Genomic DNA, 27,942 nt, shown 5'->3' on the forward strand with positions numbered 1-27,942 from the left:
GAAAGCTTGGATGAACATAATCACTATGACAAAGCTTTAACTTCACAAGCCATAATGTCCAGCATGCCATTGTGTATTGTGCACTGACATTGGTGGAGCGTGACATACTGGCTGATTGTTATGGTACATGTTTCCATAAGATGTCTGAAATAACTTGAGCAGAGACTTGCTCTTGAATGGCCATAAGAATACTCAAATACAGAAGCAGTATATAAATGCATGTTATATGTGAAAGCTGGGGTAGCTGACATTGAAATCAATGGTTTGAGGAAAGCATTCACACTTATTCCACATAAAAAGTACATTGGTGACACCCAATCACAGCCTCCTATGGTCTTTGCAGGTGCATGATCCTGGGAAGGTACACATAGATAGCATCTGACAGGAGACTACTGATGGATGAATGTCATTTGAGGGTCATTGCGGATCATCCGCCTTTCATCAACACCAAGAACAGTGCCTGTGACCGTCATCTTCAGAATGAGAACATCAACACTGAGAACCATGACCAGCCTTTGGACTTGTTGGAGGAGGATCTCTGGCAGCACAGTGAGGATGAGAGCAGTGACTGGAAGCCAACCATCTCATTAAGCAAGTCCTCACCACCAGCTACAGGCCAGTCGCGAACGCCGCTGCCTGGCCGCGGCCGTGGCAGGCGCACCAAGATCGACAAGGTGACCCGCGACGGCCGCCGACTGCCGCTGGTCCGCGTGCTCTCGTCGGCCGACCGCGACGCGCGTCCGGTGCGCGTGGTCACCAGCCTGCCAGGCCGCAGCCGGGTGGCGCCCACGCTGAGCGCGACGCCGGCGCGCGGCCGCCGAGCGAGGCCGGGCCGGACCGCCGTTGTCGCGGCGCGCCTCGCCGCCGCCGCCGGCGCCGCCACCTCTCAAGCTGCCGGCCGGCCACCTCACGCAGTACATGCTAGACGTGAACGCCAAGCGGCAGCAGATCCAGCAGCTGGAGACCACGTACCAGCAGCTGGTGGCCAAGGTGCAGTTCCGCAACGCGCATCCGGACTGGTCGGAAAAGATCCCGGAGTCGGCGGCGACCGGGCCGCTGCTGACGCTGCGCGAGGAACGTCCCCAGCGCGAGCAGTACATGGCGCCCGTGGACCCGCTCAGCGCCGACACGCTGCGCCCGCTGACGCCGGAGGCCGCCTGGCGGGCGGTGAGCGCACTCCGCCTTCAGACGCTCGAGCTGCAGGTGGCGCTGATGTACAGCCGCATCCAGGTCAAGTACCGCGAGCTGCGCCTGCAGGAGGTGACCGCCGAGCACCGGCGTTTCAAGGCGGGTGTGCGCGGGCAGCAGCGGCTCGCGCAGAAGGAGGAGCAGAGCCGCGAGCTGCGCATCCGCCAGCTGGAGCGGCGCTGCAGCATGAGCAGCGCCAACTGCTCGCAGTGGCGGCTGAAGACGCGCGAGGCCGAGAAGAGCGACAAGAAGAAGAAGCGCCGCGGAGAGCTGCTCGTGAAGGGCCTGGAGCAGATCTTCACGCCGATGCAGCTGCGCGTCATTCGCTCTGGCAAGAAGCCACGCTGGACCGAGGAGGACATCCGTCGCGCCATCGAGCTGAAGAAGCTGGTGTCGCGCCGCGGCTACGGCTACATCCGCAACACCATGAAGATCCCGCTCCCATCGCCGATGATCATTCGCCGCGGCGCCAACCGCTTCGCCACGCTCAAGCCGCTATACGACCAGATGGTGGCAGCCAACTTGCTCAAGTTCAGCACCAAGAAGAAGCGGCCTGTGGCGAAGGAGGCACCGCGGCCTCCGCTGAGCGAGCCCGCCGCCGACCGGCCGCCGGCCGAGGGTGACCCGCTGGTCGCGGCGCCGCCGGCAAAGCGGGCGGTTCGGCGGCGCACGCAGCCGGTACTGCAGCCGCCGTTCGAGGTACAGTTCGAGTCGCTGGGCGCGGGCGTGCCGATGGCGCTGTCGCCGACGGCGGCGGCCGAGAAGCGGGCGAGGCCGGCGCGCGACGACTGGCCGTCGGTGGGCGCGCCGCCGCCGCCGCCGCCAACCCACCGCGCCAGCTGGGACTGCGCGCGACTCGTCTGGGACGACGAGGCTAACGAGCCGCTGGTGGAGGAGGTCCCCGAGGAGGAGCCGCGCCCGCGGCATCGGTCCTCGTGGGCGGCAGAGTCGCCGGGCTTCCTCTAGTGACGGTCTGGCCCCACACTGGGGTCCGTGGTGCCGCCGGCGGGCGCGGGGTGTCATCCGCCGGCGACCGACTGATGTGCTGTGAGACTGCGGCGCCGTTATTGGTGACGTTCGCGAGACGCTCACCTCCCAAACTGATGGGCTGTTTGTGTTCAGCTGTTTGGTGTGGTTGTACTGCCGCTGCCGGGAACGTTTTTCCGCGCTCGGCTGAGACTGGTGGATGTTTCGGTTGCTTAATGCGCGGCTTGCGTTCTCGACAAACGTGGTCTTAAGCTGCATTACTGATCTGTCGAACACAGACCCAGTGGTCGTAAAATCTACATCACGTTGCGCCTCGGTAGGGTTCTGTGGACTCTACTGAGAGTTTTCTTATCGCTCATCCATATCACTGACAAACAATTGTTCATGCGTTTCATCTCCGGTGTGCGTGCTTGGGTTGTTCGGCATTGCTGTCTGTGCTGAATGAATCTTGGACCGTCAGAGATTGCGTGGTTGATGGATCAAGCTCGTATGTCCCGTTCACAGGTCGGTCTCGGTATGGCTGTTTGTCGCGTGGTATCATCGCTGGGGCCAAGCATGTGTGTGCGTGTGGTATTTTACGGCGCAAATAATTAACGGTGGCTCGAACCGTATTATTTTGACTGCGAGGTGTGGAATGAAGGACGCCTGACCTGCGACTTATTTTCTGAGCCCAGTTTGAAAATTGATTTATCACTTTAATGTTATGCTGATTTGCCTACATTAGACGCCAGGAATCTCTGAATAATGCGATGCGATGTGTTGATATAATGACTGAGAATTTGCTTTCACCGACCATGTTACGAATCTAACTGAGGGAAGCTGTAAAAGAATGGTGCCAGGAGAGTAAAAACTCAGCGTACGAACCGTGCTCTGGAGATATGCTTCGCCCGCGTTTCGCTTGTGTTTTTCTTTTTTGCTGGGGGCAGTGGGAACTGAATGCGTTGAATTTTGTATCATCCTGTAAACCGGCGAATTTTCCTTTGGAGTGAGGAGCTTCGTGTCTGAAGCTCCGAAGGACACCGAAATCAACGGAAGATTCCACTTTTTCATTAATGCAATACTAAAATTATGAGAGAAAAGGGTTCAAATATTACAATTTGATATCATGTGCAGCAGGCGTCTTTTGCCTCAAATGTTGAATTTTGATACAGTATTGCATAGAGCGAACGGACAATGCAATAATGCATGAGAGTGGTGACATGTTTTCATTTTTGTGGCGTACACTTGCCCGTGGTCGACAAATATGACGGGATTGTTTCAATGCCAGCCAAAGCTTTACGTTCCAACAGTGTTAACACAAGGTGCTGTCTAATTCGTGGTTGTTCCAGAGTCTGATGTATCGGGTGAAAAAGTGGCACTGGTGAATTCTGTTCAAGTGATTGTATTCAACAGGTACATCTCGCTGGCTTCGGAGTACCGCGTCTTGTGTACAGGTCAAGGTCGTTTGCACGCATCCCGTGATCCTAGTGTTGCAACCACCCACACTCAAGCATGGGGAAAGGTTTTAACAATTTTATGTGTAAGAAGTTCTTCCACCCTGGGTCCATTGACAATTTAAAAAGAGTATGGATGGCCCAGCAGAAAACAGATGCTGAAAAGAAAAAGCAGGAGGAACTGAAATCTCAGTATGACAAGGAGCAGGAACTTTACAATAACAAAGCTCTTCTCGCCAAAGGGGAAAATAAAGAGAAACTGAGCTTGAATTTCATGTATGAACCACCTGCCGGGATGAAAAAGGAGCGTGAAAGAGAAGATGGTGAGCCTGAGTTCAAGTTTGAATGGCAAAGGAAGTATAATGGGCCTAGAGAAAGCTATTTGTCAAAAGATGATGACACTATAAGGGATCAACCATTTGGGATCCAGGTCAGGAATGTCAGGTGCATCAAGTGCAAGAAGTGGGGTCACATCAACACTGATAAGGAGTGTGAGTTATATACTGCTCCATGGGAGCTAACAAACCCAACAACATCCACTGACCCACTTGAGCTGATGAGAGGCATGCGAGATGGTGGTCTTGCTTTGAAGGCAGGAGTTGTTGAGGGAACTGCCCCTATTCCTGTCCATCAGCTTGTTCCTGATGATGAAAAGGCAGACCAAGAGGAGACTGAAGAAATGCAGTTCATCAGGTCTTTGTCTCAAAAGCAAAAACTCAAGTTGCTAAAAAAACTGGTCAAGCTCGAAAAGAAGAAGAAAAGGAAGCATAAGAAAAAGAAAAAGACAAAGTCAAAAAGGGCTTCATCTGAATCAGATTCAAGTTCAGAGAGTGATGACAGTGAAAGGAAAGGCAAAACAACCAAAGAGGAGAAAAGTCACAAGAAGAGCATTCAGAGAAAATCAAAAACGACTCAAGAGCACAAGAAAAAATACTGCTCATCAGTAACTGATGATAAGGAACATGGCACAGGCCACACCAAAAGTCATGTGAGGCACAATGATGAGATGGAAAGGTCAGCAAAGCAAAGTTCAGATGACAAGAAAGTCTCATCCAGGCACAGAAAGCAGAAGGATGGAAATGAGGGAAGGGAGAGAAGGCATCATACACCAGAAAGTAACAGCAGTTCATCTAGTTATGATTCAGCACACAACAGCAGTTCAAGGAAAAGGAAACATGGTAGGCAAAATGCTGAACAAGTAAAGAGAGAGAGACACAGTTCTCCTGGAAGCAACAGCAGATCATCCAGACATGCCCAAAAGGATAGGTCTGTGAGAAAGGCACAAAGCAGAAGTGATGAATCACCTAACAATGGCAGGTCACCTGATAGGAAGAAGAGAAGAAGTGATGCACCATCCAGCACCAGGTCACCAGAGAGGGACAGAGGGGGCAGAAGAAGAGATGACAACCACAAGCACAGAAGACATGATCACCATGTAAAGCATGAGAAGGATGACAAAAGATAGGTGAAAAGATCAAGGGAAGAAAGATGATTGTTTTATGCTTGGTCTGATATGTTTCAGTGAACTAGCACATCATTGGGGATCTTCTTGATGTTCACATGTGATGCTGAGTTCTCCTTTGTTACATGTTAATGGGTAGAACATCATGCCCATTGCACCATAAATTGCACCACATGTATCATGATGAAAATGGGCTGAAGTCTTGTTCACTGACCACTCATGTATCCTGTAAATACATGCTGGATGTGAATGGTACCTTAAATTTCTTCCCACTATGCTGTGCTGCAGGGGCCTCAGCTAAGAGCTACTCGCCTTATGTGTGCAAGAAGTGACCTGCACATCCACTCTCCACACATTCACATCCACCTAAGCCATCCACTAGCAGCAGCTGCCTGCGCTGCTGCCCAGGTGTCTGCAGCACGTCCTCACGGCTCCCGAGGCTGACGGAGGCTGAGATGTGGGGAGAGCGCTCGCTTGGTGGTCGCTTTTAAAGTCAGAGAAACGTGGAAACGCAACGGTCATAACGGCACCCACTTCGGTGTGGTGGAACACTTTTCAAACGACTGATATGTGAACCCAGCCGAAGGTGGTGAAACCCCTTAAAAGTGGATATTCAAAAGTAATATTGGAGTCAGTTCTTTCAAGGTGGTGTCATTGAGTTAAGGCTCAGCATTTTTGGAAAGTAGAGTTTTTATGGCTGCCTGCGAAACGCACGGTTCCCCGCGTTCCTAGACATGTGCGGCTACCTGCCGCCTCCGGCATGCGACGTCCGCGCGGACTGCGTGATTGCACAGCACTGCGTAACGGCGTGACACCGGCACAGTGACGCCACCTGGGCGGCTTCTGCAGCGTCACCTACCGTTCAAATTAATAGTACCGAATTAATCGTACCGCTCGTACCATTTGGCACGCAGGCTAGTATTGTCAGCATTTCCATTTTGTGTATAGAGAATTGGAGTTTTAGTCGTGTGTGTGCTCGAATGAGCTAGAACTGTTGTGGACTGGGCCGTTCGTCGTAGAATCGTCGGTCTATGCGAATTTCGATCCTGGGTGGGCGTGTACCATGGCCACGGCACTGCGGGACGCCTGTAAAGAACAGCGGGTGTCAAGAAATGGTGTCGTTTCTGCGTCGTTTGCCCATCGACGGTAGTTAGCATCAAACCGATATATTTCATTACAATGCTTACTGGTTGTACTTATTCGCATGCCTGCGGTACGTTCGATCGCATGCAAGGAGTTTTTGGTTTCATCACATTGAGGAAACAGGGGACGATCGTTGCTCAAAGAACTAGATAAGATATTAAGGTTCGAAGTCGCAGATAATGTGTGATAGCTCACCTTAGTTTCAAACACCTTATCTCAGGGATGTTGGACCGCGACTACATTACCTGACGCGGGAACTGGGAATTATTTGTCCCCTGGCGGCCAATCTGAGAACTAATCTGGTACGTTGAGGCGTGCAGGTCGCGCGCGTGTTGCGAGGTTTGTGATGCCCAGTTGCCTCATGCTGGTACCCACATTCTGTGTTCTGGTGTGATGAGGTTGGGATTTTTCGGTGGTTTGTAAGTTGAGCTCAGCACTGCCAGTGGATAAAAGGGCGGATAAAAAACGTTGCCTTGGTGGGCGAGGGGGGGGGTCGGAGGCCGGCATGGGGGGCAAATTCCAAACTCTTGGTTTTCATCCGCTCATTGGGTTTCTTTCTTGTCTCATGAGTCTTAAGTCATTAATGCCCAAACTCTCAGCTTTGGGGAGGAAGATTGGTGATTTGGTTGACCCCCTTGATCTGTTTGGGCTGCTTGAGGGTTGTGATACTCACCTTAAGGTATGGTGCAGGCATACAAATTGTATTTGCCACCAGTAAGTGCTCTCCAAGCTTCCACAGATCAAGATCAGGAAATGCTTACTGTTCTGGACCAAAAATTGACACAAACTTCCTCAGGTTATTTCCAAGTATAGTAGGTGGATAATTGTAAATAGGTACTCAATATCAATAAATATATAATGTATGGGAGATAATTTCTTTAAGATGTGATAACTGCAAACAACAAAAATGGAAAGGCATGGCCTGGACATGATAACTTGAATGCAGCCACCAGGATCTGGACTAGATTATAGCCCTTTCAGTCCAATGGAATTTTGGAAGGTAATGTATTGAGTAACAGGCAGGTGCTGTTAAACTGATGATCATAATCTTTTCTACACAATGTGGAATCATGGCCTTAAGTCCCACAACTTTGCAAGGTATGTGCATGTGTGTGTGCATGTGTGTTGGGTGTCTGAGCAATACTGCAAGGCAGGGCTACTATAAGCATAATTATGCTGTGTGGATGCATACTGATCTTAATGCAGTGGCTGTAGGTTATCAAAAACTATCCAAACAACATTTAAGGCTAGGAAAATTAGATGTTCCTACACCTGCTTCCCCAATCTCCTGCAGTTATTTTCATACCATTGATCATAGACAGCTGCAGTAGTTAGGAGAGAAGCCTATGATGAATATCATGGCAAGTAACAGTAGTTACAGTAATACCAGTGGAGAGGCCTATGCATTCATATAGGCTTGGTTACAATCTGAAAGTCTTGCTTAAAAAATTCAGACCTCATGTCATGTGGAATGCTGCTTATCTTGCCATGACACTCAATTTGTAAGCATGAATTATGTACAACTTCCTTTGAATGGGCCTGGGCCTTAAAGTTTGGAGCATACATGCTGGCAGAATATTCAGGAAGCCACCAAGTTTCAGGTCTGTTTGACATATAGACATCACAGCTGTTTGGTGCACAGCTCATGCAGTTAGTCTGTGAAGCAAGCTGCTTTTCCATGCAAGGCCTTGACACTAATATTACCTTTTACAGCATCTTGTTTTCCTCATGTCTTCTGAATGCAGCTTGACTGATGTATGTCTGGAATGTCTGTCATTGGATGTATGATCAAAGCATGTGCATGTTTCAGTGTGGTAGTAGGCTATCATGTAGGCTGGCCTTGCTTTGTCATTGTGGTGCACACCTGGTGTGTGAAAATGTTTTTTTTGCATTTCATAGTTGCTCATGTGCATGCATGCACTTGCATTTGTGCATGCAGGCCTTCTCCTTTTGGTACTTTGCTCATTTGACTTCTGCCTGGGAATATCTGGCATATCACTTTAATCACTTTCTGGGGGGGGGGGGGGGACTCATGAGGTATAGAAATTAATGTTAATTGAGTAAGTCAGATAGTGCAGAAGCCAGCACATAAGTTGCAAGTGGTTCTCAAATTTTGAGAGATGTGTCTATGTGCACTAACTTCTGATCTATTTGGATCACATTTGACTGTTTCCATCCAGCCTTACTCAATTCATCATCAAAATAGATAACCCATTGCTCTAAATGATCACAGCTGTGTCATTGCAGATTTCGAACAGACATTGGACCAAGCAAAGATGAGTCTGCGCGAGTTACGAATATCATCGGATGCCTATTTCGTATGTTTGACCCATGCTCTCTCCACGGAGAGCTTAGAAGTGATGGGTCTCCTCCTAGGAGATGTAAGTATCAAATGACGACTTCAGTGTCGGCAGAGCGATAAATGATTTGAGTATTTTATTTGAGTATTTTAGCTATGAATATTGTTTTTTATGCCTTGGAGATGATTGTTCTGAGGAGTTTTATTACTCTGATATGATATTGATGTGCTAGGTTTAGTTTGCTTTGTCAGAAGTTGGAATTATTGGTGTTAGGCTATCTGACAAGCCAGAGCAGTATTCTCCCTGAGGAGCTTGTACTAGCCCTTTCCACGCCAGTGTAGAAAGAGCTAGCGCTGGCGCTGGCGTTCAACAGGCATTTAATGTAAAAGTTCGCGGAAAGCAAACAAGCGGACAGGGCGCAGCGTTTCTCGTCAGGCTTATCATGATAACTGCTAAACATTACCCGTGGAAGCATTTTCGCCTTGTTAACATGTACCGTTTGGCTTGTTGCTTTTTTCGTTCGTTATTTTACGTTTTGCATTGGGCCTTATGGGACCGAATCGTATAGTACCGCAAACTGAGATGCTAACACAACAAATCCAGTAAAAATCAGTGCTGAACGGGCCATGCTGTTCAGATCTCACAGTCGTCGCTTGTCAGTCGTCCTCGCTGACAGGTGACCCGTGGCCCTCTCACCTCCGTAATGGTAAAGCGCCCGAGTGAGCGACGTTCGACGTACGATAACCACCCCCGGCCGAGGTATCGGTGGCGGCGCCCCATGACCTGGCGGCTGCGGGGACCTGTGGGCAGCCTGCCGCCACAGCGCGGTACCGTGGGCTCAACAAAGCGCCGGCCGTCAGCCTCGGCGCGCACGGACGTTAGAGAGGAGGTTGATGGATGCCAGCGAGACAGTGGTCGGCTGTGACGGCAAATACACGCGGAAATGACTTCGGTTCGGATGTGGAAATGTGAGCGGATGTTGAAAATAATCTCGTGACATTGATCATTTTGGTTGGTAGCCTGCCATCAGGCACTGAGAGCTTTTATCTGTAGATATCCACGGCGTTGCTGCAGGCACCACTCTGAGATCTGAGCAGGTGCACCCGACGTGTCGCCGACGAACGCCCCCCGTGCGTTCCAGCTGGACTCGGAGGACGTATGCCGGGTGTGCTCGGCCATGGTGCTGGTGCGCTCCGACAAGCGCAAGGACCGGGTGGAGATCTCGACGCCGCAGCTGCTGTCGGCGGCGCGCGAGGCCGAGCGGCTGGCCGCCGAGCTGGGCCGCACAGTGCGCGTGGTCGGCTGGTACCACTCGCACCCGCACATCACCGTCTGGCCGTCCGTCGTAGGTACGCGCCGCCCTCTGTCGGCGCTGGTGCGGCTCCGCTGGAGCGCGAACTAGCGAAGCTGCTTTAGCATGTGTCCGGTGGTGCACTGTGTGGGCTATGTACGTTATGTGTGCGCGGCACGGGCCGTATGTGAACCGCGTAGATGGCGCTTCGATCGCTGTCGAGGGGTGGCTGACCCCGCCCGCCCGGCCTTCAGACATCAACACGCAGGAATCGTTCCAGACGATGGACAGGGGCTTTGCCGGCGTGATATTCTCGGTATTCCCGAACCGACAGGTGGGTCACATGCGTCGAACAAATGGCTGCTGCCCAAGAGCTGGTCTCACGCATGCACGGTGATGGTTTGTCTTAATGCCTTAATATGGACCATTTCGGCACATGCGGCCAGTCAGTCCCTGGCCGCTCTCCTTTAAAAGGTTGGCCTTGCTTAAGGAGTCAGTGTTTGGAAACCTGCTGGGTCCTCTGCATTCTTGCACTGCTTTTTTCTTTTTCTTTTTTTCCCACTTTTTGCCGGGGTTTGTTCTTGACGCTACAATTATTCTATTAAGTCGGGTTCTTGAAAGTTATAGTCCTGTGGCAGGAATGCCCCACCGAATGGTGCTTTAAACTATTGGTTTGTTTTGGTCCACAGCGTTACGGTACGGTACGAAGCGCAAAAGTCCTAGCATTGCTGTTATCCTGGATTTTTTGTAACCAAAAACCGCTCTTTGGAATAAGTTTTTGTCTTCATTTCCAGTAAGGTATGATTTTATAGCTCCCTGTGTGGCCCATTGTCTGTAATGCTCTTTTGCGTTGTATGGGGTAAAACGCCAAGGTGCCGTTGGGTGCCAGTCCCGCCTGCGCAGCTAGCGCCGCCTTCGCGGCCGCAGCTGTTCGGCCCCGGCCGGCCGTGTGACGTCACACCGCCCTGGCGCGCGGTCGCGGTGCCGGCGGGGCGGTCGGCCGGCGTCGTGCTCGGCTGAGCCGTCGGTGCCGGCAGGGCGGCGAGCGGGTGCAGGCGGCCTGTTTCCAGTCGGCGCGCGAGGCTGGCGGTGAGCTGAAGCGACGCGATATACCGCTCCGCATCGAGTCCACGCGCACGTTGGCGGCCCACTGTCTGAAGGTGAGCCGCCGCCGGCCGAGCGGTGCCGCTGGTGTCAGATGGTGCCGCTGGCGCCAGATGGTGTCAGATGGTGCCGGCTGGCGCCAGATGGTGTCAGATGGTGCCGGCTGGCGCCAGATGGTGTCAGGTAGTGCCGGCTGGCGCCAGATGGTGTCAGATGGTGCCGGCTTGAGGAAGGAGGGGTCGCGATCGTTGGATGCGTCAAACTCGTGGGATTGGATCTGCCATAAGAAGGTTTTACTTATGTGGTACAAAGTTCCACGGTCTCTGGGCTTACGACACTGGTATTTTTGCCAACCGTTCGTTCTTTGTGCGCAATTGGTTTAGAAAGTTTTGGCTGTAGCGTGCCGCTTATGGAAGGGAGACGTTTGCACGATGTCGAAACCTACCTACATCTTGACGTTAAAGGCTGCCTCGTTTTGGTGCTGTGAGCCGAAGCAAAAATCATAAAAAGATGCAGCGTTATTACTGGTAAGGCGAAGTGCCGCGCCGTAGACCAGGTTTTCATTCGTTACAGAAATGTGCCGCAATTGCATTGCAATTGCGACTCGATTTCCATGCAGCTGTTTATATCACATTAACCTAGGGATAATTCTGATCGTGCCGCGCTGTCCCAGAACCTGCAGAACTGGCCACTTCCCGCGCGCCCCTGGTGAGACTGAGCCCGTCGCGGCCCCACTCGCGGCGGACGCACCCGCCCGCTGCCTGGTGCGACTGAGCCCGTCGCGGCCCCACTCGCGGCGGACGCACCCGCCCGCTGCCTGGTGTGACTGAGCCCGTCGCGGCCCCGCTCGCGGCGGGCGCACCCACCCACCGCGCCCGCCTGGTGTGACTGAGCCCGTCGCGGCCCCGCTCGCGGCGGACGCACCCACCCACCCGCCCGCTCCCTGGTGCGACTGAGCCCGTCGCGGCCCCGCTCGCGGCGGACGCACCCGCCCGCTGCCTGGTACGACTGAGCCCGTCGCGGCCCCGCTCGCGGCGGGCGCACCCGCCCACTCGCCCGCTCCCTGGTGCGACTGAGCCCGTCGCGGCCCCGCTCGCGGCGGGCGCACCCGCCCACCCGCCCGCTCCCTGGTGCGACTGAGCCCGTCGCGGCCCCGCTCGCGGCGGGCGCACCCGCCCACCCGCCCGCTCCCTGGTGCGACTGAGCCCGTCGCGGCCCCGCTCGCGGCGGGCGCACCCGCCCACCCGCCCGCTCCCTGGTGCGACTGAGCCCGTCGCGGCCCCGCTTGCGGTGGACGCACCCGCCCACCCGCCCGCTCCCTGGTGCGACTGAGCCCGTCGCGGCCCCGCTCGCGGCGGGCGCCCCCGCCCACCCGCCCGCTCCCTGGTGCGACTGAGCCCGTCGCGGCCCCGCTCGCGGCGGGCGCACCCGCCCACCCGCCCGCTGCTGGTGCGACTGAGCCCGTCGCGGCCCCGCTCGCGGCGGGCGCACCCGCCCACCCGCCCGCTCCCTGGTGTGACTGAGCCCGTCGCGGCCCCGCTCGCGGCGGGCGCACCCGCCCACCCGCCCGCTGCCTGGTGCGACTGAGCCCGTCGCGGCCCCGCTCGCGGCGGGCGCACCCGCCCACCCGCGCGCTCCCTGGTGTGACTGAGCCCGTCGCGGCCCCGCTCGCGGTGGACGCACCCGCCGCTGCCCTCTGACCGGCTGGCCGGCGCGTGCGGCGCCGCGGGCCGATGGTCGGCTCTGACGGCCGGTGGGCCGACAGGCGTTGGTCCGGCTGCCGGAGACGCTCTGCGAGGAGGAGGTCACCGCCTTCGACGCCGTCCGCGCGGCCACCGAGGGTGACACCCTGACGGAGATGCACAACCAGGCAGGTACTGAGACGGGCCCGGCCAGCTGTCTGTGCCTTCCTCGTGAACGGGCAAGGGGACGCAGCCGGGTTGGTAGGGATTCAGTTTAGAATGCTCTGCGCCCAGCGCTGTGCCGTCCGCAAATCACCCACGCGTGTCATACCTCCCGTGCGAAGTTCTTTCGTTGTTTTGTCCCTTCTGCTGTGCGGCCGTACCCAGTAGTTCGTTACCATGTGTGCTTGCGCCCTGTGTTCCCCCCCCCCTCCCCCCCCCCTGTGCGCACTCCGAGCGACCGTGCCCGCCTCTGCCGCAGTGCTCGTGCGCAACACCACGCAGACGCTTGGTCTGCTCACGCTACCGCTGGTGCGCTGGTTCGAGGACCGGCTGATGCACAACCAGCGCACGCTGCAGCGGTTGCTTGGCGAGCGCGACGCGCTGCTGGCGCGGCTGGCCGGCGCCATGAAGCGCGAGCCGGCCGACGCCGACTCCGTGGAGGAGGAGGGGCCGCGGCGGCCGGCACGCGACGCCGCCGCCAACGAGTCGGGCTCCGGCTCCGGCTCCAGCACGCCCGCCGTGGCGGTGGCGCGCGCCGAGGGTGCGGCCGGGCCGTCAGAGGCGAAGCGGCGGCGCGTCGCGGCGCGCGCCAAGCGCGAGGGTGACCGGGACGCGGCGGAGAGTGCGCGGGTGTGCGAGGAGCGGACGCTGGCGAGGGTTAAGTGCGAGAGCGACGCGGACGCGGAAGGGGGTGGGGTGGAGCCGCGGCGACGGCGGGCCGTGGTGAAGCTGGAGCCCTGCTCGGGGGCCGTGGTGAAGCAGGAGCCCTGCTCGGGGGCTGTGGTGAAGCAGGAGCCCGGCGCGGGAGCCGTGGTGAAGCAGGAGCCTGGCGCGGGGGCCGTGGTGAGGCAGGAGCCCGGCGCGGGGGCCTGTGGTGAGGCAGGAGCTCGGCGCGGGGGCCGTGGTGAGGCAGGAGCCCGGCGCGGGGGCCGTGGTGAGGCAGGAGCCCGGCGCGGGGGCCGTGGTGGAGCAGGAGTCCTTCGCGGGCGCGACCGCGGGCAAGGCGCCGGCGCGGCGGCGGGGACTGCCACCGCTGGCCGAGGACGACTTCGCCCCGACCGAGAGCGTGGGGCAACCTCCGAGGCGGCGGTCACGACGGCCGAGGGGGAAATCCGAAGACGACGGCGACGGCAGCGGCGGCGCCGGACCCCCGCCGCGGTCGCGACCGGTGGTGGTGAAGTCCGAACGCGACGCGGACGCGGGCGAGAGCGCAGAGCTGGCGCGGAGGCGGCGGCCGCCGGCCGGTGAGCGCTAGCCTCAGGTGGTGCGGACGGGTGCTGTGACAGGTGCTTGTTTTTCGTAAGCGGCTGACTCGGGGTGGAATTCAGGAGACTGCCGCGATATGTCAGCTCGATGGTGATGGACTGTTGGCCGAGATGTCAGCCCGTGAGGGATGACCGACACGGACAGCGCCGCTGGGAGGCGGGCGGCTGCGGCTCGGCGGGCCGGGAGGGGAGACCTGGAGAGGATGACGCGACGGGCCGGTGCGGCGGCGCAGCCTCCCGGGCTGGGGTCGGACGTGGGAGCGTCGGAGCTGGCGCGCGTCACGCTCAGACCCCAGCCGCCTCCCTGGCGCCTGCTGAGATCGGCCCGCCGGGACGTGACGCTCATGGTCAGGACGTGGGTGAGAGGGGGTTGGACACGGAGGGCCGCCTTCAAGCAACTGCATGTGGGCTGACTGGTACCAGTGCCGACTCCTGTGCCGATGGCGTGAGCACGGCGCCGTAGACTGGCACGTGCTGCTGTGTGCCGACATCAGCTGCGGTGACATGCCTCATGTGGCATGTGAATCCGCATGTATCAGGCTGTGATCCTATAGCATGCGCGCGCTGGACGGTGGTGGACTGTCGTCCAACCAAGTGCGACGCCAGTTGCGCCATGATTCCGCTACTGCCGCTGAGCGTCTGTTTTGTAACCATCGTCGTTTCAGAGTCACACGTGATCACGGTGTTTATGCGGGACGGACCTGAACGAAGCGACGCCTGGACCTTAGTTAATGAAATATAAGGGGTTCCGCTTGATGACCGTTATATTCATTCGGACCCAGGCTTTTGGACAGACGTGCCTGAGTGGCATGCAAAGCCGAGACAAAGTGCCTCCAGGCACGCAGAGAAAACTGGCAGACGGTATCACGCCCGCCGTCAGGCGTTTTCTAGGGAGCAACGTGTCGCTGGTCCAGCGCGGGTCATCCGGGTGTGTCTGTTGTCCCTGCGTGGGCCATCCGAGCGGGCCTGTTGTCCCTGCGTCGGCCATCCGAGCGGGCCTGTTGTCCCTGCGTCAGCCACCCGAGCGGGCCTGTTGTCCCTGCGTCGGCCATCCGAGCGGGCCTGTTGTCCCTGCGTCGGCCATCCGAGCGGGCCCGTTGTCCCGCCAGGGCCGTCCGCACCAGGTCCGAGATACTTGGCTCATCGGTGATGCACCGGCTCCGCGAAGGCGGGGCAGCGTTCGCCGCCAGCCGCGGGCACGCGTCAGCGCCCAGCTATGCTGCCGATAACTGCCGATGGCAGCTTCGCGGCGGACCCGGTGTGGCCGCGCGTCCCGTGGAGCCGCTGTCTCGTGTGGTCGCGTCAGGCCAGCATTCTGGGTCCAGTGCACCGCCGGGGCAGGCGATGTAGCGGAATCGGTGGGGCTCCACGCGCGCGGGCTAGTGCACGGTCGCGTGGACGGCTCCTTATTCCGATGGCGAGTTGGTTGCCGCAAAGTGCAAGCGCGCTTCATGTTATCGGCGTCATTTCAATGCTCGAATGCTGTCCTGTCACGTCCTGGTGTCTTACAGACCCTCAGACGACACCGTGCGACCGCTTCTCATGGTGTCTTCGCTTCCCGGGTCTTATGGTGTCCTAGCTTGCCGATAATAGTGCTAATGGTAAAGTGCGACTTAATGTGACTGCTTTGAACGGATCTGACCCGGGAGCGGAACTATGTTTTTGTTTTAGGAAGGACAGCACCATCCTGAGTGTGTCACAGATTAAGATTAGATCAATGGTGATGCATGAAAGGAACGGACTCTCAAAACTCGATCGCATCGCAGACGTCTTGGGTAAAGTTCCTCTGCCGGGCTGACCAGAACGGTCCCTCTCATGATCTTCCGTGACATCGCCCCATGTGGGTCACGCCGGCCGACCGCACGCCGTCCCCGTGGTGTGAGACCGGACGCCTGCTGGCCGCGGCTGGAGCACTGCCAAAGTGCAGATCGCCGACGGTCGACACATTCACGGCAGGATCTGGTACTCCCAGGTATCTTTAGACCAGGACCGGCAAGCCAACATTCACCGCATATTTGCTGTTGACGTTTATTGTCGCCCTTGTCATGGCGGCCAGCCCCAGGCGGCGACGGGCAAAATACTGTCGCTTCTGACGGCCCATCGGAAGGAGCACCTCATTAGCACACTTCAAAAATGGACATTCACCGGCGTGTGTGGGGCGAACAGTGCCATCTATTCATGGATGAGCATGAGGCTGTGCTGCCTGTAAGCTGTAGGTCTTGTCCTGCCGTCCTGGCCAATTCTGCTGACCGTTTGGCCACTTTGTTTGCTTTTACTGGTCTCATAAATAGGTCGCCATCGGCCAACGAAATACGCCCTGGATCACACCGAGACGAGGGCGCCTCGAGTTAGAGATCAAGTCATCTGTGTGTGCTTTGGAGCCGACGCATGCCCAGTGCGGTTGGTTTTTCACTTTCTGGCACTCTCGCCGGTTCTGCTTCTGTCCCGACGCCCCTCCTGGCGTCGCCCGTGCGAGGTCCCTGCTGGCGCCGCCATTGCGCCGACGTCTCCTGGCGCCGCCCTTACGCGGACGTCCCTGCCAGCGCCGCCTGCGCGCAGCCGTCCCCCGGCGCCGGCCCTGCGCCCTCCCCGGGGTTCGTCCGTCCGTGCAGCCGTCGTTCGCGGCGGGGCCGCTCTTGGCGGCCCCGGCCGGCCCCTTGCCGCGTCGCGTGGCCGCAGAAACGCGTCGCTCTGAGTGACGCGCTGTCACTGATAGCGCACCCGCGGGACCGCAGCAGCCGTCCGCCGGCGGCGCCACCGGCGTCCCGGCCTGACGCGACCTTGGTATTGACACGGATACGTCCCTCGGCAGATGCGTTGCGGCGCCGCCGGCGTGGCTGACACGGGCCACGGCCGGCAGGGGGCGTTTGGCGCGGCGGCGGGGCGGCACGACGGCGGCGGCCGACCCGCCCCGCCTTGTCGGCGCCCGCTGTCGCCGTGATCAGTCGGCCGCAGCGACTATTTTAACACGCCAAGTGCGGTGGGGGAGATGATCCCTAGCGGTAAATGTTGAGTTTCCCCCACTCAGCAAGTCGCGAAATCCCTCTTCTCTCCGTGGAAACCTTGCCGCGCGGGCAGCTCACGTCCCACAAGGACTTTGAAACGGCTCAGGTAAAGATGGGAGTCGCGGTGGATGCATAAATTCTGTAAGGGGGCCAGGCATTCTAGGGTGAGGCGGCTGTTCTTATACAGGAAAAACTGAGCGAAAAGTCGCTTTTGAAACGTCACACAGGTCAGACAGACAGATAGGTCCGCAAAATGAACCCAGTGCCCTAAAATGACATCGAATGCTTTCCATCTTATTTTTATCATCCCAAGTCTGTCATCGGGAATTTAATTAGCATAAATGTGCGCCACAATTTGGGCGAGGATGTGACTAACAGGTGCTTTTCATGTTTGTGATGCTTCTGCTGGATTTCATTCTGATCGGCTCAATTTCATGGACAGTTGTGACCACGGGGAAGATAGGGCACACCGCGTAAAAAGGCGAATCCAACTGGTGAGTTAACGCAAAATGTGTAGTTTTGAACGTGGCAAAGGTGATATTACGCAAGTGACTTGTGACTGCAATTGAGATCTGTCATATTATCCTGGGATCTGTCGGTCTGTCGACCGCTGGGATCTGTCTGTCCGTCGGCCCCTGGGATCTGTCGGTCTGCCGATCCCTGCGATCTGTCCGCCGGTTGGCCCCTGGGATCTGTCAGTCAAATTACTTCCGGTGACGACGAATCCACCGAGGGATTCTGGAGGCAAACGTGATTTGTCATCGTTTCTTTTCATGCAGCGTCATACTGCACGGTTTAGATTTTGTGGATCCGGGTTTCAGCTGACTGCTCTTACCTCACTCACTCAACACTTGCTACAACAGTTGTTTTTTTTTTAGCGACGGGGAGTGAATGGGGACAGCTTCCCATGCATCTCCCCTCGCTTTCGCCGCCCGTGCTTACTCATTGTTGCTGTCGTGTGATGTGCTGTCGAACAATCTTTTTTACAGCGCGGCGGATCACGGTCTGTGCAACGCAACGCAAGCCTCTATTTACCCATCATCATTGAACGCGGCCAATGTGTTGTGTTGGGATCTTAATGGACACACACATGCACCTAAACAATCTTCGTAAAGCCGCCATGCACGCCTTTGGATCGGTGGCAAAAGCGAACGGAATCATGTCATCCTGACTTTTGCGATGACCCCAAAAGTACGGCTTGCTTTTACGCGCCCCACGCTGGGATCACAACTGGAATATGCTCACTGAAAACCTGACTCCGCGTGCCGCAGGCGTGCAGAAATGCTCGCGTGCGGTGAAATAGCATCCGATGTTCCGATCTTATTTTACGTGCCCATCTGGAACTTTCAGCTGACAACATTTAGTCACGTGCATGCCTGTGCATGTCATTAATTTGGTAAAGGGGGACAAGTGCCCCTGGGTCTTCTTTGCGCGTACGCCCCCGTCTGTGCACAATGATTGACACTGGCATCTAACAGAGCATGAAACTAAAATCATGCCTCCGCCGCCGACTCATCACGGCCAAAACAAAGGCGCTAACTCATCGCTTGCTGAGGACGCTTGCTGAATGGCTACAAAACATCGTTGAAGCACTTCCAAAGTTTGCAGTGCGGGCTGTTAGCACTGGAATGCATATTTAACGAAACGGGCAAAGCCTTTTATGTCGAGGCGTGCAAATGCGCCAGTGCAAAGTTCAAGCAACAGTCTGTGCTCGGTGGTCGGTTGGTTATCAGCCGTGCTTTCTTTTGTATGCCGAAAGCACAGGCCAGTCATGTCTCTAACTTCGTCGCTGTATTTCTGACTATCTTTCCACTGCAGCAATGCTTCGATGCCGCGCAATTTCAGCCTGATACACAATGCGCAGCTTGTCGAGTGCTCACTTCCTGCGGCGTTTCCGATAGTGGCAAGTAGTGCTGCATAAGTTGTCTGCACATTTAGTCCCCACGGTTGTCCTCAGTCTGCGATTCCACATTTTGTGCACCGGCGCTATTCGCTATGCATGTACATCGGCATTCTCCTACAAATAGGGATCCCAAGATTAGTCACTGCCCGCGCAACAAAGTGAATATCTGATCTATGGCTTGACTACCGCTCGACCTGTTTCACCACGCATATGATCATAGCGGCCCTTTTGGGTTTGAAAGCGAACCTCCCCACCCCGCTGACCGACCGTAAGCCGCTGATCGGACCCGTACCGAGTCGTCGGCACGCGTGCGCACTCGTCGCTCTTGCACATGCCTGCTGTGAAAATTTCAGGCTTTTATTACCATCTGTTTAATCCGTTCAAAAAAGCAAAAGAAGACATACGCACGTACAGACAGAACTACATTTTTGTAGATAGTGTATCAATGGCAACCGCGTTTGAACGCGGAGTCCAGCGTGCACAGAAATGTTTTGCTCATCCGTGTTGCGGCCGACCTACTATTCTGCAGTCCGGAGTCCAAACTTGGTTCTAACAAAGCTCACTCGGCTCTAACTAAAACAACACATGGAAAGTGGAAGTTGTCTGCAAGTTTCGACATCACAGCAAGGTCGGCGAAATACGCAGATTTTAGATTATGTCATATTCAGAATCCGGCTGACCCAAATCCCCATCCGAAGTGATTTGCTCTTGAAATAGGTCCTGGTCGGCTGGGCCGCGCATGGTTCGGGGTGGGGCCTCTCTATGTGGATGCCCGTGTTCTTTTGCGATGTAATGGGAAGCTGAGAGGGGCGAATTTTTTCGCTGACAGATGTGGTGCCAGAGTAATACGTCAGGACAGGTGTTATGTACAGAGTCCGTCGGAACTCGACGCGTTTGAAAAATCGCGTGGGAAATATATATATTTGCCTATATGGCGAAGGCTGGGTATCGGTCTGCCACTTAGTCACGTTTACTTCATCCAATCACAGGCGACTTCGACAGGCGCATTAACAAAAGGAAAACAGCCACTGGGGTCGTGCTAGTGCAGCACCTGTGTATTCATACGATAATGCCGAGGAACAAGTGCACGTCGCGACAAGCAGAGCACTGAATGAAACACAGTGTCTCGTATGGCCGTTGTCTCTCAAGCGCCCTGCAGATGCGGGACCTTGACCCTTTGTGGTCTACAGTCGAAATGCACCGCGACAGCTGATCACTATCGCATCGCAGCGACTATTCCGGAGAAATTTGTCACTGCCGGTGGCAACGTCCCTACTTTGCACTGAGTAAGAACTAGCCCAACATAAGATCTCCCAACTGACTTCTGGCGAGAAACACATGTAGATGGCGAGCTGATCATGGAGCGCACTTAAAGTCACAGTTATAGGCGTGACGTTCAAGTACAAAGAAAGTTACGAAAAATTATGTCAGTGTGACCTATTCTGACATGCTGAGCTAAGGAAAACAGCTTATATATTCCCACCATAACTAGTTTTGATTAACTGCTTTCAAGCCTCACTGCCTCGGGGTCTCCAAAACCATCCCACATTCGCACCTAAACTCACACAGACTGGAACCATTGATCTCTAGCGGCTATCGTTGTCTCCCTCACTGGCAGCTGCTTCTACTCTCGTTGGCGTGTCTTCACCATGTGCCCGCCTAAGACACAATGCTGTTGGCGACCTTCTCCGATGACGTCCCGCTGACTCCGCGGCGCGCTCTTGCCACCAGCCTACCCAAGCAGCGCGTCTGCTGTACTCCGCCCCTCGGCTCTAAGGGGATCGTTCTCACCCTGCCTGTTACGGTGCCAGGACCACCCAACACGCGCCGCAGTGTCGCACTCGGCTAGCTCAGCGCTCTTCCCAAGCAGCCACCAGACACAGCGCCCTGTCCCCATCAGGTGGCATCGCCCACTCATCGAAGCCGGAAGCTCACCTGCTACGACGGAACCAGCTGTAAACGGACCACCATCCCGCACGCGGCTGCCGCGGGCGACGGACGACGCCGGGCGCCGGTCCGCGCGCCGCGCGGCCCCGCGGCGCCGCGACTACACTCAGTGGGGTCGGAAGTGACACTGGCGCACGTGGCCGGGCATCTCCAGCAGGCAGAGCACGGTGCCGCACCCGTTGCGGGCGTACTCGCAGTGGATTGGCCGGAAGTCGCAGACAGCTTCGTGGTGTGGCTTCTCGCGCAGCGGCACCAGCTCCGCGCAGCCCTGCAACGAAAGCAGACCGCACGCTGTGGGATCCAGGAGGCGAGCCTTGTGCACGGTGCGACACCCCACTGCGGCATAAACGCGGCGTTGCCTGGATTCCCGACGAGGGAGCGTCCCACCTTTCGAGCATATTTCAAAAAGCATATTCTGGTGAAACCTCAGAATCGGTCACGTCTAATTATATCACTGGGAGATTGATTTTGATTATTTTCGAGCCCAAATTACGTTGCCAACATTCTGTCACAGCACTGTACTTATTTCTTGCTTGGCAGACTAAGATAGTATCAATAGTGGGCGACAACTGCAGTTGTCGCGACCGCCGCCGTCACAACTGCCGTCATTATGATGACGAAGGAACCTGCTAACGGACGTCGTTAGCTGTTACGGACTAGGGGTAGCCATTTATGAGCTATTTTAACTTGCACATGGCGGGTCTGCCAGCTCAAAAAGCACTTCTTCTGGTATGAATGACGTCACACGAATGAAAGCTTGTGATTGGTACAGCGGGCGACGAAGGCCAACCACCGAGAAGCGCATTGGTTGATCTGAATCAGTAGGTCATTATAGACCTTATTATACTCTGATGTGACGACTGATACCCATCCCACCTCACGTACAGCGTGCCCAAGTGGAGAAGACTTTGACCTGGTGGCAACTCCTCTCTGCACCCCGTCACCGAGTTCGTCGCTCTACGCGCCCTTCCGCACGCTGACCATTTAGCGGGCTGGCGAGTGTTCCTGTTTATGTCACCGGAAAACTCAGTGGAGTCGGGATGAATGATATGCATCTCACCACATGACTCGTAGCATCACGTGGTGAGAATAAGAGCATGCCACGTGACTCAGGGCGTCACGCGGCGGTACGTGCCTCGGTTTCCAACTCAGCATGTGATTCCGTATGGAATTCAGAAACTTCACGGACTTCATGCGTGTTTATGGGCTTCGCAGCATCTCTTGCTCAAGCATTTTGCAAAATTAGTGCATCGCTTTCAAAACGATGAGCAGGGAGTCCAATGAGATTTCTGCCGCTGGAGCGGCTACTTCAAATCGAAATGCGGAGTTGTTCAGACTGATTTAGAGACAATTGGGATCGCAGATCAGCTTGGACTCGTCTAGCCTAACAATAAATGACAAATATAAAAAGTCAGCATACTCCCTTTAAATGATAGGATCATGCAGCGATCACCCGCATTTCTGCACCGCTGGCTAGCTCAGCGGTTCCCAGACTCAGAGATTCCTGGACTCTTCTTTCCACACTTTGACACACTTTGCTCTCTAAACTTGTGTGGAGCTCAGTTGCACTCAGGCCGGAGCTCTCGCCTCCGTGTCTCTCACACACACACGTGATCCAGCAACTCATTCTAGCAGTGCTAACACCGAAAATTGCCACGCCATATGCCCTGCAGGCAAATCACACTAGTTTAGAAGGATGTCATTGGCCGAGCCCCTCGTGACGTCATCGAGCGGAAGTTGTCTAGTTTCAGGAGCCCACTCCTGATGTTTACGCTCTTGAGGGCTGGCTTCATTCTGCACCCGTATTGGTCGTAGCGTCATGCTACGACAAAACGTTTAACGGATTGGCACAATTCGCTAAGCGTTTTGCTTCGATGTTCTAATGCATCCGTACAGGCGTAAGTTGCATCATCAGGCAAGGTATTTTCGCAGCATGGTGATATCACCCAAATTTGACCTTTTCTGAATTGTAGACCGAGAGAACCTACTCAACGCGGTTTAGGAACAGGCGCAGATCTTGACAAGGTAGTGCCGCATCAACACGGGATAACATAAGATAACTGGGCAAAAACGGACAATTGTATTGGCGCGTAGATGCGCGTCACTGTGTGCGTCATGCCGTGTGGATTCAAGTGCATGCCGTAAAGCGAACAGTTGGTCTCGGGATCATTGTTTCGGAGATGCATCAGACCTCAGCGACCGGGGCAGGCAAAGACAGAATGAGGCTGTCTGCTGCAGGTGAAGCGCTTGCCGTCGAAAGATCGCGAATCACATTACGAATACGAAAACGAATTACGAATAGACGTTACGTAACTTAACGGAATTCCTCAATATCGTCGAAATAACAAGGTAATGGGGGTGGCAATTGTCCCAGACTAGTTCGACAGTTGACTGTATGTACCCAAGTTCCTCTGGTTGCAAAATTTCCGGAAAATTTCGCCGGCCTGATCTAAGCGTTCACCAGAACTGAACATCAAAGTACCGGGATGTGGCGACCAGCCTGGTTCGCAGTCTTGCACCTCCACTGCCAAACGATTTTCCGATGAATGTTGCTTATGAATTGGCGCGCAAACGCTACCGGTGAAAATGTGACGAAGATGCTGGTGAACGTGCTGAGCTTTCATGAAAGGCGGGAATGACGAATGCGCCGATAATCTCAGGATTGCGCCGATGGCCTCCGTTGGATCCCATCTCGTAAGATGGTTTCCAGAGGCGTCTGGCGCCATTAGCTTTAGTGTTGGTGCTGTCTGCCTGATATCTGTATGGTAGGTAACATGTTGCATATCACATGGTTTGCTAAGCCTCACAGCTGGGCTTGACATGGTATCACGGCTGAGTTTGACCATCGGTGGGATTAAATGTGCCTTCTAGCATCTCTTCAGACGGGCCAACGCTGAGCTTCGCGTCTCATCTCTGATAGATGACTTCAAGTCGAGAAATCTCAGGAGACGCGTGGTTGTGTGAGGTGCGTAAAATGCTTTAGGAGACCATGGCGGGAACGTACGAAGCCATGGACCACGACATGATCACATACGATACTTAATGTCACCTGCAGTGACCAGAATATCCAAATCCGACACGATCGCCAGACCTGAGCACACCGCGCGCGTGTGACGCATACCTTTCCGGCGTGGCCACAGGGGAACTTGATGAGGGCGCACATCTTCTCCATCATGATGTTAGTCTGGTTGGCCACGGCCTGCTTGCAGAGCGGGCAGATGCCCTTCACGGCCGGGCGGCACTTTTCACACATCGTGTGGCCCTTCTTGCACTGGGGGATGGGGGGACGCAGGTAGTCGTTGCACACTGGACACTGGAACAGCCGGAGCAGGGCCGGGTAGTCGACCGGTGAAGTCGGCTGAGGCGCCGCCGCTGGAGGACTGCCGCCTCCGCCGTCCCCTTGCTGGGCCATGGCGACCCTCCGGCCGGCGGAGACGGGCGTCACGTGCCACGAGACGGGCGGCACGTGTCACGGCTGCAGCCTGTCGGCACAGTCACGACCAGGTCACCGGGACACTTGGTGGAGCGCACGTGGGGCGGAGGGTTTGTCTGGCTTCAAGGCGGCTCATGGCTTCGGCGGTGTTCAGATGCAGTCGTTCGTTAAACTGACGCAAGTACAGATTACCAATGAGGAGCCGATCCAGCTTAGTTTCGGGCGGGCGGGCTCGCTGCTCTGGCAACCTGCAGAGCTGTATGAAGAGAATGGAGAATGTATGTACGAACAGAAGGAGAAATGTGTGTACACACGTGCCCAAACGTACTTTCTCAGCTAAAAGATGCCTGCTTCAGTTGGGGCGGCAATGCTCGATGCCGATAATTTTCACTTCATGCTACGCAGAGAACATAAATGTAGTCGGATTGGGTCAAACAAGGGAGCCTGTGGGCATGTTACGCCGCCCGTCTGAACGTTCCATGGTGTTATGCAGCCCTGCGTTGCATCATGGCGTGCCGGCCGTCCCACCCACCGCACGTGGCAAACATGGCTTGATCCCCGGCACTTGTTAGTAAATCCCAACAGACGACTAACGCGTCAGATCACTCGAGCCGAATCAGCTTGTGGAAAGAGGGTCACTGTCTGCAATACAGTCGCTTACATTAGTCTTGATACGCCGACTTCTGATGCCAGGACCAATCAGATCACACGTTTCACAGTACAGCAGCGGACGCTCCCACGTCGATTCATAGGAAGCAAACAATGTTATTGCAAACGTAATTTTTATCCTTCAACACCCAGCATCCTCATGTGCAAGCAATAGATCTTCTAAAGACTTCTGATCGGATGACTTTGATCTGCGGCTTATGATGCACCAAAGACACAGCATCGATACGCAGAAGTGTCCCGACCTGCCGGGCGTTACACCTGGCTGTCATTCCGTGGCAATTCACCTCTGCCGTCGCTCAATACGAAATTGTTATCTTGGCCGTTTTTTTACTGGGACGTTGGGGCGTTAATGGGAGTTTCTTTCCGCCGCCACTGACGTTCCGCTCCGAGGAAATAGGCGCGCCCCGCACAACACCCGCTGCAAAAATACCTTGCGGCTGGCGCACGGCGCGAGGCTCGCATCTGAGCGGATCATTCTCCCGACTTCAGCCAATAAGCGCGTTCAAAACGCGCCATCTGCCACCCAAACACCGCCCGACAAACCTGCACATCGTCCTACAGTGGAATGCGATGCTCGCCTGAGCGCATCGGGTGAGAGAACGGGGTAGGTAAATCAACCGCCCCGCTCTGGCTCTGGTGGAAGGACGCAGCGAATCACCTGTTTGGGCTGGGTGAGGGGCGGGTAAAGCATCTGTGCAGGGGGGGGGATAACAGGGGGAGGGGTAGTACCTGTTGTAGAGATAACACACCTTCTCGGAGCGGGTGAAAGGGCGGGTTAACTCGTCTGCTCGGCCCGAGTGGGACGGCCGAGGAGCCCACCTGCTCGTGCCGGACGAGACGGCGACGTAACTGCCCTGCTCGGGTGGTGCGAGTCGCGCGTCTCCGCCGCCGCCGACCGGAGCCAACAGATAACTGGCGCGCGGCTCGTCGGGGACGGATAGTTCGGGACGCCGGCGGTGCCAGCTGCCAGCAGAGGCGTTCGCAGCGCTCACAAACACGCCATGGGTCCCGGGGCCTGAGGCTGAACACAGAGGACACTGGCTGTCACTGAGAGTTGATGGGGGAGGTGCGGCCAGTCCCAGTGGGAGGGGAACCCCGAGCTGCCACTGCCGGCTCGTGGGTGCGATAAGTCAGTCCTGGTCGGGGCTGGCGTACGGCTGGCAGCAGGGGGAGCGTGTTCGCATCAGGGCCGTCCGCGGGAAGGCGTGGGGTTCGATCATGGCTCCAAGCCAAGAGTTGTTTTGTCGTCGCGGCGATCGGTGTGAGAGATGACTACGCTAAACTACCTCAAATGTTGAAGAAGGTATTACTCGCATGGATATATATAATATATGCATGTTACGTCCAATTTCAACCGAAGGGACTCCCGGGTTGTCACTGAGGGTCAGTGGACGAGACGGTTAAGCCCCAGTCGAAAAATAGTTCCACCGTGTTACCGTGATTATAGAAATTCGATATCGTTTGTGCGAAATCCACGACTAAACTTCCAACGCAATTACTGCGAGGTTGTGGAAGTTAGCAGTAATTGCGTTAGAGCTTCTGTCGTGGAGCTCATGCAAACGATATCGAATTTCCATAATTACGTTGGTACGCTGGGACTTTTCTTCGACAGGGACTTGAACACCTCGCCCACTGACCCTCGGTGACAAACTGCAGGCCCCTTTTCCATTGAATTGACTACCAAATTTCCACGACATGACTTCTATCGCAAATATCTTTACGTGAGTTTTGCATTAAACATTTTGTCGCCTGGAAGGAATTTCGTGTAGAAGTTTGCGCTAAAAATTTTTGCGTGGCAGTCTATGTGTTAGAAGTTCTTCCATCTGACGTGATGACACGCAGAAGTTTTTGTGATATACCTTTTGTCGCGCAAAAGCATCGTCGTGTGGAAGTTCTTATGCTAGAAGTTTTGTCGCCGAGAAGTTAATGCATTAGAAGTTCTTGTGTTGGAAAGTAATGGTGTGTAGAAGTCGTGCCGTAGAAGTTCTGTCGTTAGCAGCACTTGTGTCAGGAGCACTGTCGGCACACCGTTTTTATAACAGCAGCAACACCAACTTCCATGGAAAGCAGCGTACCGTTAGAACATACTCGGTGTAGCAGCTTTGCCACACTAACTGTTCTCAGCATTGTTTGTTTGTTGATATTTCTGATAGTTCGGAGGCTGTTCAGTGACAGCTGGATCGGAGGAGACCACCAGGATCCTACCGAGGGCAACGAGTGTTCTGTTGTTGAGGAATGTAGCTCTGCGCTTGTGTAGAAACACGATTTACACGATACCCTTTTAGTTTACCATTAAGATACCTCATATGACAAAGAATGGACGAGGTGATAAGCGTGATCATTATCACCATGCAGATAATACCTAAGCTTAAGGCAGTGGAGTCCGTTGTTTTTTCAGAACTCATAGGGATTGAACTGATTGTTGCGTTATGATATCCCTGTTGGTGAGCTTAGAAGGCGAAGATTCTTAACTAGCATCAATAACTTAGCATCAATATTTCACTCCGCACACGAGTTTCGCCGTCGTCGTCATCACTGAGGCCTTACGGCACACTCAGCTACTCTGGCTATATGGTGTCGCCCGTCTCTCACCCTGGCAGTAAAGGCGGGCTCCGCGGGGAGTCGAACCCCGTCCCTCTGAGATCCCCGACACACACTTCGGAATGACCTGAGCTGGAACATTGGGCCTGCGAGGGGATTGGATGACGAAGAGGATGCCGTTCAAGTGGGGTGCGTTTTTGTGACCGGATCGAAAGTTCAAAGCGAAAGCGACAGCTAGGGGCTTGTCTGTATCGATTAAGAACGCAGTGAATTGTCTGTGGGTTTCTGAGAGAATGGTGTGTGTGTGTGTGTGTGTGTGTGTGTGTGTGTGTGTGTGTGTGTGTGTGTGTGTGTGTGTGTGTGTGTG

At 55.4% G+C, this 27,942-nt stretch overlaps 3 protein-coding genes across 4 annotated transcripts; 2 read left to right on the plus strand and 1 right to left on the minus strand.

Annotated features, from left to right (window-relative positions):
* The first annotated feature begins 3,459 nt into the window (after positions 1-3,459).
* Positions 3,460-5,322, plus strand: LOC119093273 (corepressor interacting with RBPJ 1). The gene has a single exon (XM_037216206.1). The coding sequence runs from the start codon at positions 3,667-3,669 to the stop codon at positions 5,071-5,073; it is 1,407 nt and encodes a 468-aa protein (XP_037072101.1). The 5' UTR covers positions 3,460-3,666; the 3' UTR covers positions 5,074-5,322.
* A 1,445-nt stretch (positions 5,323-6,767) lies between these two features.
* On the plus strand, positions 6,768-16,851 carry LOC119094503 (lys-63-specific deubiquitinase BRCC36). The gene is made up of 9 exons (XM_037217560.1): positions 6,768-7,311; positions 8,461-8,594; positions 9,655-9,862; positions 10,059-10,138; positions 10,842-10,964; positions 12,674-12,782; positions 13,072-13,208; positions 13,407-13,655; positions 16,813-16,851. Exons 1-9 carry the CDS (start codon positions 7,251-7,253, stop codon positions 16,849-16,851), a joined length of 1,140 nt encoding a protein of 379 aa, XP_037073455.1. The 5' UTR covers positions 6,768-7,250.
* A 4,174-nt stretch (positions 16,852-21,025) lies between these two features.
* On the minus strand, positions 21,026-25,951 carry LOC119093708 (E3 ubiquitin-protein ligase Siah2). Of its 2 annotated transcripts, none has more exons than XM_037216710.1 (3): positions 25,854-25,951; positions 24,054-24,414; positions 21,026-21,200 (listed from the first exon to the last, which is right to left on the minus strand). In XM_037216710.1, exons 2-3 carry the CDS (start codon positions 24,342-24,344, stop codon positions 21,039-21,041), a joined length of 453 nt encoding a protein of 150 aa, XP_037072605.1. In that variant the 5' UTR covers positions 24,345-24,414; positions 25,854-25,951; the 3' UTR covers positions 21,026-21,038. The 2 variants fall into 2 exon arrangements, with proteins under 2 accessions (XP_037072605.1, XP_037072606.1); XM_037216711.1 differs by having other exon boundaries at positions 25,784-25,866.
* Positions 25,952-27,942: the final 1,991 nt, after the last annotated feature.

The sequence above is a fragment of the Pollicipes pollicipes genome, unplaced genomic scaffold, assembly GCF_011947565.3.
Source record: "Pollicipes pollicipes isolate AB1234 unplaced genomic scaffold, Ppol_2.1 Scaffold_4002;HRSCAF=4701_pilon_pilon_pilon, whole genome shotgun sequence".
Taxonomy (NCBI): Eukaryota; Metazoa; Arthropoda; class Thecostraca; order Pollicipedomorpha; family Pollicipedidae; genus Pollicipes; species Pollicipes pollicipes.